The sequence below is a fragment of the Gopherus evgoodei genome, chromosome 7, assembly GCF_007399415.2.
Source record: "Gopherus evgoodei ecotype Sinaloan lineage chromosome 7, rGopEvg1_v1.p, whole genome shotgun sequence".
In the NCBI taxonomy this organism is placed as follows: Eukaryota; Metazoa; Chordata; order Testudines; family Testudinidae; genus Gopherus; species Gopherus evgoodei.
This window is the reverse complement of record NC_044328.1, coordinates 98,314,221-98,325,770: the sequence shown is the minus strand read 5'-3', so window position 1 is coordinate 98,325,770 and position 11,550 is coordinate 98,314,221. Positions and strand designations below refer to the sequence as shown.

The window sequence follows — 11,550 nt, the reverse complement described above, 5'->3', positions numbered from 1 at the left end:
AACAAGCCATCTGACACAAAACTCCTGCTCTTGTTGGCTGCAGGATTTTCACCTCCAAGGTCCTGCTGGCCAGGGACATTCACCCCACTCCCCTGGGGGAGAAGACCCACTGGCCCATCAGCCGCGCCAGTGGCAAAGTGAAACCCCGCCGGGCTCCCGGTGCAGCCCCCCAGCCTTTCGGCACTTGCAAGGGGGAGGAAACGACCCGTAATTCCCCTCTTTGCTGAACCGTTTACATCCCTTTCTGGACCTAGACAAGGTGTGAGCGGCAGGGGACTTAGGCGCGTGTAAACCCGGACCCTGGATCGCCCAAACCTGGGCAGCGGAGCCGAACCAGCCGACGGATTGGTTTCTCCAGCACTCCTAAAGCGCCGGCATCCAGCGGCCAGGTTTTACTCCGAGCCTTTGCCGCCGCCGCTGCTGCTGAAAACTGAAGATCCAGAAGTGGGGGGGATCAGGATCCGGAAACCTGAAGCTCTCAACTCCCCCAGGCCAGGGATGGCCCCTGCTGTAGCCCCCGGAGAGCCAGGGGACCAGGCTCTCTCCTAGGTACGTACGGAGCAAAGGTAGCTTGCACCGGGACTCCCCCCGGGAGCGGTAGTTGTGTGCGAGGCGAGGCCTGCAGAGCTGCTGTCCCGTCCCCGCAGCCCGGGCAGCTTATGCCGGATTTAGCTCTTCCCCCGCCAGCTGAGGTTCCGCTCCCCCGGGGGCATCATGCTAAATTATTTGTGTGCGCGCGCGCGAGGAGCTATCTTTCCAAAAATACGGGTGGGTGGGTGTTAAAACGAAGCCTGTTCGAGGGGCATCTTTTCCCTACACTTAGGATTTCTACTAGCTGGAAGGGATATAAAGCCAACCTCTAGCTATTGGGGTCAGGAGTAAAATCTTCTCCCTCCCCCTCGTAGGGCAAGTTATCCTATAGCTGCAGAGATCACGGTACTTTCCTGTGAAGCGGCTGGTACTGGTGACTGCTGGGCTAGAGGGGCCCACTGGTTTTATCTAGCAGGGCTGCTCCTGTTTAAAAACCATCTACAGGTTATGAATTCAGAGCCTGGTTTCTCTAGTAGTCAATTTCCCCATTACATATCAGTTTCCCCAAGGAGGCAATGTTTGGGCTGTGTCCACTGTAGGAGAAAGGTGGCATTACAATCAAATGTCATAATAGAAAACTTGTGCTGTTTGTGATAACACATAGGGGTCCCAGCTGAAATCAGGGCCCCGTTGTGCAGGGCATTGGCCACCTCCCTCTTCCCCTACTGAGATCAGGGCCCCCTTGTGTCAGGCACTACATAGCCCCGGAGCTGAGAATGAGGCCCCATGATTCTGCACCAGCCCCCGCTTGACAGATCAGAGGCACCTGTTGTGCCAAGAGCTGCATGAAATAAGACAATCCCTGTGCTTAAAAGTGTACGATCGGTCATTTGGACAAGCTGCATTTTTAAGCAACCTAAATTTGGGGGCAGTTTTGAGCTGGGTGGTTCCCTTCAAATTAGGCATTTAACTAACTGAGACGGCCTCCCCAGAAATGTCTCCCATATTTATTAAAATTACATTTAGGTGGTTGTGGCTGAGTCAACTGGGCATGGTTCTGGGAGCCAAGATTCCAGGACTCTAGTCCCAGCTCTGGGAGGGGATGAAACTTAGTGAGATGGGAGCAGGAGCTGGGAGTCATGACTCTTGGGTTCTAGCCACAGGGTTGTTAAGTTTCCCTTGGATTCTGTCTCCCCGTCTTATCAATGGCTGACTAAGGTTTTCTGGGGGGGTTGGGTGGGAGGGTCTCTTCTTTCTCCTCTAGATATTCCACCCACCAGTGCCTGGCACATCCCTTCGCTTCCCACTCCAGATCTGCCATGGAGCTGAACGGGAAGAAGAAACTTCATGCTCTTTCCTTGGCAGAGAAGATCCAGGTGCTGGAGATGCTGGACGAATCCAAGATGTCCCAGTCAGAGGTGGCTCGTCGCTTCCAAGTCTCCCAGCCCCAGATCTCCCGCATCTGCAAGAACAAGGAGAAGCTGCTGGCCGACTGGTGCAGCGGGACGGCCAACCGGGAGCGGAAGCGCAAGCGGGAGTCCAAATACAGCAGCATTGACGAGGCCCTGCTGTGCTGGTTCCACATCGCCCGCACCAAGATGTGGGACGTCACGGGGCCCATGCTGCTTCAGAAAGCCAAGGAGCTCGCGGACATCATGGGCCAGGAGTTTGTGCCTAGCATTGGCTGGCTGGTGCGGTGGAAGCGCCGTAACAACGTCTGCTTTGGCCAGCGGCACCCAGCACGAGCGGTCCATGCCCCTGAGCCCCCGTGCGACAAGGGACCGGCACCGGCTTCCCTCAGCCTGCCCCAGCTGCTGAAGGATTTTGCCCCGGAGAATGTTTTTGGCTGCGGGGAGGTGGTGCTGCTGTATAAGGCCATGCCGGGCAGGGAGCGGGAGGGAAGGGAGCGGCTCTGCGTGGCGCTGTGCGTGAACGGGAGCGGCACAGAGAAGCGGAAGCCCGTGGTGGTCGGCAGGCGGCTGGCTCCGCGATGTTTCTTTGGGGTCAACACGGAAGCTTTGCCGGTCCTTTACCGCAGCAGCGCCAATGGTCAGCTGACACCGGAGCTCTTCTCAGAGTGGCTGACGGACTTTGACCGGGAGATGGGCCGGCAGCACCGCAGTGTGGCGCTGGTGCTGGACGCCGAGCGGCGCTGCCCTGATCCAGAGCCAGCCAACATCCGCCTGGTCTTCCTGCCCCCACGGCCTCGCCATGACGACAGCCCCTCGCCTTGCCCACTCCACCCCGACATCGTCCGTGATTTCAAGTCCCGCTACAAGCGCAGGCTTCTGGGCAAAGTGTCCTCCATCAGCAGCGAGACTGACAGCTCCCCAGCCTCCATCGCTGCCTCCATCACTGTGCTGGACGCCCTCCACATGGTGGCGGCCGCTTGGGACAAAGTCCAGCCCTCCCTGGTGGAACGGTGCTTTAGGGAGGCCGGCTGCTCTAAGGGGAAGGGGTCCCTGGGGCCCCCCAGCCTTGCCCCCCCCAGGGGGATGAGCCTAGAAGATTTCTGGCGCTTTGTGGACATGGAGACAGAGCTGGCCTGTCCCCCAGCCCTGCCCCCAGCTGGGGCCTATAAGGAGGAGGAAGAGGAGGAGGGGGAGGGAGAGGACCTTTTTGGCAGCCTGCCCACCAAGGCCGATGCTTTGAAGGCCCTGGGGACCCTGCGGCGCTGGTTCGAGTGCAACGGCTCGGCTGAGGGGGTCTTCCAGCAGTTCTACAGCTGCGAGGAGGAGGTGGAGCGGCTGTGCTGCTAGTGAGCACCCAACTCCCCACAGTACCCTGGCGGCTCCCAAAGCTAGAGCATGGAGGGGCTGGTGGCCCTTTATCCCACCAACTCAGTGCTTAGAGAGCAGGATTCCAGCCCAATCGCCCAGTGCCTGAGTGCGGGGGGGGGGGGGGGGCTGGCATCATGCCCCAGTCCCCCACTGAGGGGCACTAGAGGGATTGGATTCATGCCCCCATTCTCTGCCACAGCCTCTGAGAGCTGGTTCTGGGGGAGAGGAATTGGAGACCTGCCCTTTTCTTTCTTCTAGGTGCATCTTTATGGGCATATAAAGATCTGGAAGAGCCCCCATTACTAGTTATTGCTATTACCACCATTCTCAGCAGGATCCTCAGCCAAAAGTTTCACACTGGCAATTCTGGGGTGCCCCCATTTCAAGGATGTCCTGCTAGTCACCCCCCCAAAAGGGGCCAAGCCTCTTCAGAAGGGGGCTTGAGTCAGGCTCCTGTCGTCCTAATGGAATCACAATTACTGCAACTCTCCTGAGTCGGGCTTAGAAACTTTTCCCCACAGAACTACACTTCTGCAAGAAATAAATCTAGGGAAGAAAGAAAGCAGGAGTTGAATTTTGACAGTTTCCCTCCCAATTGTTTGTAGGGCATTCAACAAAACCAACCCTCCTGAAAGCGATAGCAACACCAGCCTAAGTGGGGAGAACAGTTCCCCGCATTAAATGAATTTCCTTTCCAGGCACCTTATTATCCTTCAGCTTCCCAGGGATCTAAGGAAAGGGAGGAAGAGAAGTGATGTTCTAATGTGAGGTAGTGCACCACCCCAGAGCCAGCAGCCTCTGATCTTTGGATGGGAAAATTTAACTTCCATGGCTGCAGAGGTGAACAGAAGTATGGACCAGAGGATAGGGCACTGGCCTGTAAGTCAGGACTCCTGGATCCTATTTCTAGCTCTGGGAGGGGAGTGGTGTCTAGTGGTCAGAGCAGAGAAGGCCGGTACTCAGGATTCCTGGGTTCTATCCCCAGCTCTGAGTGGGGCGTGGTATCTACACTGTAGTGTAAGCCCAGGGTTTGAACTCAGTCCTAACCCCCCTTCCGTCTACACACAAATTGCACTAACTCAGGGTCAGAGGACCCCAGAGGAGTAGAGGGTCCAAGCCCTATTGCTTTGCAATGTAGCGGCAGCTCTACTGGACTCAAGCCCTGGGAGTCTGCCAACAGTCTCCCACAATCCCATGGGTCAACTTTCTTTGTCCTCTGAACAGGCAAGGTTTCCCACCCTGTACCACGACTAAAAGGCTAGCGCAGCCACGTTTTGGGAGGGCACAAGGAAGTGTGGGACACGGTAGTTGGACTCGGGCCTGCATAATTCAATACAGATGCTGGAGCCCTAGGTTGGTCCCCAGGGTTCAACAATCCCTAACCCGGGGTAACAAAGGAGTGTAGATGCTCAAACCCTAGATTAACAAACCTAGGATCTGCACCCTTTCCAGTTCTACTCACTCTGGACTTACATTGCAATGTAGACAGGCCCTGGGAGTCCTGACTTCTGGGCTCTATTCCCAGCTCTGCCTCTGACCTTGAGCAAGTCCCAAATCCTCTCGGTGCCTCAGTTTTCTCTCCCACTCTTTGTCTATTTAGACTCAGCTCTTTGGGAGCAGGAACCATCTCTCGCTAGGTGTACAGGGCCCAGCCTAATGGGGGTTCTAAGTGCTACCATAATGCTCCTAATAAACAAGGAAATACCTTTTAAAAAGAAAGATAACCAAACCAGACTTACAGGCCATAAAGAGGAGCAGATGCCTCATTTTATTAATTCCCCCTCCCCCACCTTCTTTTCAAGTCACCTTTAAACAAACACACACTGTAAAACTACGATATTTCCTATGGAAATGGCCCTGCCACAGGGAGCTGCACCCACAGACAGAATTCCTGGCTTGCCACACGGACAATGGCCAATGGTCCTATTTTTCCAATGGAAACTTAACTCGCTGTCGGGAGGTTTAAACGTGCCCAGTTTGTTCTGCTGCAAAACACAATGGCCCTGGGATTGGTGAGGGGTGTTTGCTTTGTCCGCTGTTGCCTGGACATACTAGACTAGCTTTATGGGAAAGCAGTGGGAGTCAGTTCTATCCCCAGCTCTGGGCAGGGAGCTGAATCTACTGAGGTAGAGCAGGGCAGGCTGGGTGTCAGGACTCCTGGGTTCTGTTCCCAGCTTGGTCACTGACTGGAGCAGCTCAATTTGCCATTCTCTGCCTCTTTTTCCTCTCCTGCCCTTCGTCTATTCAGGCTCTAAGCTCTTGCAGGGACGGTTTCACCCCGTGTTTGTGCAGCACCTGCCCAAGGGGTGGGAGGGAGGCTCCCCAGTCTTAGTCAGAAATGCCAGGCACTCTCAGAACAGAAATAATTTACTCACATACCTGAGTAGCTTGCAAGATCAGGGCCCTTACACAGGAACAACAACAAAACTTCAAACCTAGTTAATTGACTGCAAGAGACACTGTGGATCATCTCATCTGCCCTCCTGCGCAGCCCAGGCCGGGGAAAGTGCAGAGATTGCAAACTTCAGTCCAGTTCAATGACTAACATTTCAGGCTGTCCCCTGAAACGAGGGTATCTGTGCTGTCGGTGCTGAGTTGCAGTCAGTTGCAGCAAAAAGACCACCCTTTGCAGAGGAGGCTGTTAGTAGGTCTGGGGCCGTGGTTCCAGAGCCACAGGGTCTGGAACTAGGGGGGAGGGAAGGGGGCTGCTGCCCCCCAGCTTGAAGTGGTTTCCGTTTATACAGAGTTTGCAGTTAGGTTGAATGGCTCAGCACCCCCACTATACAGATTGTTCCAGCGCCCATGTCCAGAGAGCCCCATTTACTCCAGCGGTTCACCCCGCTAAGATCTGACTGTAGGGCCGGGTCTCCATTCAACACACAGCTCCTTCAGTACCCAAGATACGCTGGGTTTGGACTCGTCCTCTCCAAAATTTCCACCATGGTTGTCACTGCAGGAAAGCAAACGGCGTGTAAACAGAACGGGTCGGGCAATGGGGTTTTGCCTTGCAAAATTTTGATGAAAATGAATCAAAATCATTTTGTTTTTTCAGGAAAGGTTGAAGGACTTCAGCCAAAAGCCAAACTTTGTCCCAAAAAAACATTTTGTTGCTGCTGCTGTGTCTCATGGGAGTTGCGTTTCAGTTACCTCATTCTTTTCAATAGGCCAGGCTCCCAGGTCAGACTACATCTCCCATAATGCACCACTGTCCTTGAAAGGGTACCTCACTGGAAATGTCATCTGTCTGGAAAAGACCAGCTCGTACAGGAAAATCAAGGACATGGGGTGTCCAAACTAAAACTCCCATGAAGCACTGCAGCAGCATCTCCAAATTGAAATCTTTTGCTTTTTGACAAAAAATACCCCAAACCAATACAAAAAATGCCCAGACATTTCCCATGGGAAGCAGGTGCTTTTTGCAAAATATTTTCTTTAAATCAAACCCACAACTTTCCAGGGACAAATATTTTCGATGGAAAATTTTCCTTCCGCCTCATTTTCAACCTTGATTGTGCAGCAGCCTGGGCTTCATGCTGTCAGTGTCTCCAGGTACCTGCATGGGGAACAGACATTTGATTACCGAGGGCTCTTCAGTCTATCCAGCAAAGGCCTAACGACCCAGCAGCTGGATGTTGAAGCCAGACAAACAAGTTCCAAGGAACAATGGATGAAGGGCTGGAGTGGATTCTCCATCACTGGCACTTTTTAAATCCGGACCGGATGTTGGGCTGACAGATCTGCTTCAGTTCAAACGGGAATTAATTGAAGAGTGACTTGACAGGACGTCAGACCAGAAATCTAAGAATTGCCATCACAATGTGACCCCACCATTCCAATTCACGTGGCACTTCACAGCTAAACAATTCCCAGGGATACAGCCAATGTTTTGGATTGGATCAGGCAGCAGGAAAGCAGTCTCACCGCCCCTAGGAGTTCCAAAATCATGAGCCGGCTGGAAAATCACCACGCTATTGGCTTAAATTTTTTGTTTTGTTTTGTTTGTTTTTGAAACACACACTTTCCCCCCCTAAAGCTACTGTCTGGATTTTCAGTTGTTTCCAAGCTTCTCCCTGCACCCACAGGTTGGAAATATTAAAAATACATATGCACACACGGATTGCATTGGTTTCACTTAAACTGGCTTTTGGTTTCCAACCGGTTTAGCCGGCACCTGCAAATTTACTGACACAAGTCAAGCAGCTCTGCACCCAGTTTGAAGCAAAACAAGCACATCCCCACACCGAGTCGCATTAGTTTAACCAAGCCCGTGTCTATACAGAAGAGCTGTGGCCTAGTGGGTAGAGCACAGGACAGGGATCTGGATTCTATTCCCATCTCTGCCACTGGCCTGCTGGGTGACCTTGGGCAAGTCACTTCAGAGCTCCAGGTCTCAGTTTCTCCATCTGTAAAATGTGGCTAGTGATGTAAAGTGCTTTCAGTTAGTTTCATAGAATCTAAAGCCAGCCAGGACCATTAGATCATCTAGCCTGGCCTCCCTTAGAAACACAGGCCATTCAATTCCATCCAAATACCCGTGCTGAGTCCAATGACTTTAGTCTCTTGAGGACTGTGTTTTAACTCCACTGTTGAGCTCCAGGCAGAGAACAGGAGAGACAGAGCGTCCCCGAGGCCTCTGTGAGGCAGGGATTGAGGAGGCGAGACATGCCTGGATGATCCCAGCAGCTGGCCCACAGCTGGTGCTTTGGCAGATCTCATGACAAGTGCGGTGTGAGAGCTAGGTATGTTTATACTGCTACAGCTATTCCTGGATAAATACACTGGGGTAAGTCACCATCACACCTCTAACTGTCTCCATGCTAGGACATGTACAGGTCTGAATAGAGCAGTTAAAACAAGCCAAACAATCGCACCTGTAACTGACAGTTTTACTGGGGCAAAATCTAAGCATACACCAGGCTCTCATAATAAGAGTCTCTCATAATACCAGGACTCCAGGAGCAGGAGCTTTAAACATGAAAGCAGCAAATATCATGAAACCAGGGCAATGCTGGGAAAGGTGGTTTTCTAGAATCCCACTGTGGTTTTCTTGTAAGATGAATCAAACAAAGGGGAAAAATGAACCGCTGGACAAAAGAGCAAGTGTGTTCGATGTAGCTTACACTCACCAGGCACTGAGGGTTTTAATGATGCTTAGATTGGGAGGGAGCTAGAAGACAGGATCTATTCCAAGCCCAAGTCAATTTAACATTGTCCTGAAGCCCCATGACCAGCACAGTCATCAGATGGAGCCTAGATATTGGTACACAAGGCTGGGATATTCAGGGACATGAGTGTTCGGGATTAGAAAGCCTTTCCCCACTAGGGGGCGCTGGTTCCCACCCAGCGCCAGGGCAGCAGGACCGGCTTGCTCAGAGAGGTGGGAAACGGGCTGCAGGGCCTTTCCCCTCTAAGGGCACCAGCTCCCATCCGGCTCCAACGTGGTGGGACTGACTGACCTGGGATGGAGGGGTGAATGGGATATGGGCCTTTCCCCTCTAGCTCCAAGCTGGTCCCAGCACAGGGGGACTGGCTGGCTTAGTGGGGCAGAGAACAGGATTCCAATTAGGTGCCAAATGTCCTGAACTTCCCCTGAAAATCCCAGCCTCGAATTCGGAGCCAGCAGTGAGAAACAGCAGCTACGTTAACAGAAAGACCCAGTAACACTTAATACAAGTTTTTTTGGGGGGTGGGGGAAGGCATCCTTTTCCTCCCCCCTCGGCGTCATTTCCCAGGTTTTCTTTCTCAGAGACTCTATGTGAATGCAAATAAAAACACTATCAATAAATCCTATTGAAATGCTGTTCTGTCAATCCATGGTGGGGCCGCCTCTGGACACTGAGTGCAGAATTGGGCGCTAGGAATAGTGACTATGAGTTGGCTACAAGCAGGGCTAGAGCCCTGATCCCCTCCCCATGCCATGCCCAAAGGGAAATCCTCATTGCCCTTGGATCTAGGACACATGGTTGAGCAGTTCTGCTTCTATCCAGCAGGGGATGCTGGGATGCCTGCACATTCCCCACAGTATGTGTCCTCTGGCTGCATTAGCATTGCCCTCAGTGCTGCCACTCAGTTCCCCGGCCTTTTAATCCACAGCCTTCCTCTTGCACAGATGGCACTTGAGAAGTCTCAAGGGAAAGATAATATGTAGGGCAAGGGGGAAAAAAAGGCTGCAGGGTGGAGAATAATAGGAAAAATATTCTATTGCCATTCTGTATGTCAATGGTGTAGCCTCATCTGCAATACTGGCTAGCAAAGGAAGGAAGACCCAGTGGTTAAAGTGACTTGGGAGACCCAGGGTCAATTATCTGCTCTGCCACAGATTTCCTGTATGACCTTGGGCAAGTCCCTTACTCTATGTGCCTGACTTTCCCCAATGAGAATAATAGCACTGCCCTGCCTCACCAGAGTGTAGTGAGGAAAAATGCTTTAAGGCCAGTGTGATGCTCAGTGACTAGGGTAATGGGGTGCAGACAGGTATCTGAGCTAGGTTCTATGTGCACTGCTGGTCACCCCATCTCCAAAAGGGTATTGCAGAATGAGCAGCGGGGTCAGAGGCCTGGAAACAGTCTCTGAAAAGACTGGGATGGGTTCACAGAGACAAAGAAGGGGGGACATCATCAAAGTCTCTAAAATACTGACTGGTCTAGAGAAGGGAGATCAGAGCTGCTGTTCTTGTCCTGCACTATGAAAACAAGCGGCTATTCAATGACATTAAAAGCAGGGAAGTTCACAATAAAAGGAAATGCTCACCTCATACAACAAAGCATTAACCTGTGGAACTCCCTGCCACAGAAAGTCACGGGGACCAAGAGCTTAGCAAGTCTCCAGAAAGAGAGTGGAGATTGGATATTCCTGGTCTCCATATCAGAGGGCATAATTTCACAGATGAGAAACGAGTGTCTGATCACAACTTGTTCTGCAGGCTGCGCTCTCCCCTCACAGTGCTGATCTCTTCCCCCCCACCCCCATGTGGCACTAGGGGACGCTGTGCTGAAGCACTGGAGGCACAACAGGGGGTGTTCTCTCCTTGCTGTCTGTGCTGACCCCAGTTCCCCAGTGCAGCACTGGAACATAGTTTCTCAGCTGTGAAGACAGGCTCTGCCCACTTCTTGTTAACTATACCAGGGCAGCAAGATAGTGTGTGAATGGCCAGGATATATTCTGGCTGGGCTCCCTTTATCCCCCTGCATATTTCAGCTGGAAAGAAGAGTGTCCTTAATTCTCCATTCTAAAGGTGTGTGTCAAGTGAAGCTGTTAGCAAGCAGCTGAACTCCACACCAGAGGCAAAGCAAGGGATCCCTGTATAAACAGCCCTGCGCCCCTCCCCAGAGGCAGCTGCATCTCAGTGCCAGGCAAGGCTTTTCTATAAACCACTCTGGACTCCTTTAGCAAAGAACAGTGCTGTGGAAATAGGCGCTCCCACCATTGCTATTAATTACTAACAACCCGACTCACTCAGGTAATCAGCTCCCTAGAGAACATGACCCTAATACCCGAGTATTATTTTATCACTTGAGTTAATAACCTCAAATAAAGTTATTGACGCTAATGGCGGCGGCAATTCCAGCACATTGTTCAGCTCTGGCAGCGCACACACACTTAGTGGTGACTTCATTAAGTTAAGACCAATTTGGCTGTGAATAACGAGGGAAATCGGGTGACTGCGGAGTTTTTTTTTAAAAGGTTCGAACTGCCTTAACATAGAGAAAAATAATCTTCAATGGCCAGTCCCAGTCCCTTCTCTGCCTTAACCACTTGACATCACTCCCCTCCCAGTGCCAGGACCAGAACCCTGGAGTCCTGACTCCCACCACCAAAATCCATTCCCCTCCCAAAGCATTTGGGGAGGCAGGGGAAAGGGTGTGTCAGAACTCCTGGCTTCCCCATCCCATATATCCCAGATCTGCTACTTGTGAGAGGGGAGGGGAACATCCGCTTTCTGTGCCTCAGTTTCCCCAACTGTAAAATGTGACGGTTGGGGCACTGAGCTCAATGAACTTTTGCAAAGACTTTTGAGACCCTCTGATTGCCGGGGCCTGGAGCAAACCATCCATTACGGACAAGCTGGAGCAGGAATTTAAGCTGGGGGAGTGGTTTGGCACTGGCCCCACCATCAATGTTGCAATAACCGCCCTGGTGAAATGCACTTGTACTACTCAAAGATTTGCACTAGCGCCCTCCTCCCTTGGGTTCTAGGGCTGCCATTCACAGGATTCCCACCAGGTGGCAGCAGACCCCT

The 11,550-nt window shown here is 52.2% G+C and overlaps 1 protein-coding gene across 2 annotated transcripts; it reads left to right on the top strand.

Annotated features, from left to right (window-relative positions):
- On the top strand, positions 1–7,424 carry TIGD3 (tigger transposable element derived 3). Of its 2 annotated transcripts, none has more exons than XM_030570303.1 (2): positions 1–549; positions 1,796–7,424. In XM_030570303.1, the coding sequence occupies exon 2, from the start codon at positions 1,851–1,853 to the stop codon at positions 3,288–3,290; it is 1,440 nt and encodes a 479-aa protein (XP_030426163.1). In that variant the 5' UTR covers positions 1–549; positions 1,796–1,850; the 3' UTR covers positions 3,291–7,424. The 2 variants fall into 2 exon arrangements, with proteins under 2 accessions (XP_030426163.1, XP_030426164.1); XM_030570304.1 differs by having other exon boundaries at positions 1,775–7,424.
- The last annotated feature ends 4,126 nt before the right edge of the window (positions 7,425–11,550 follow it).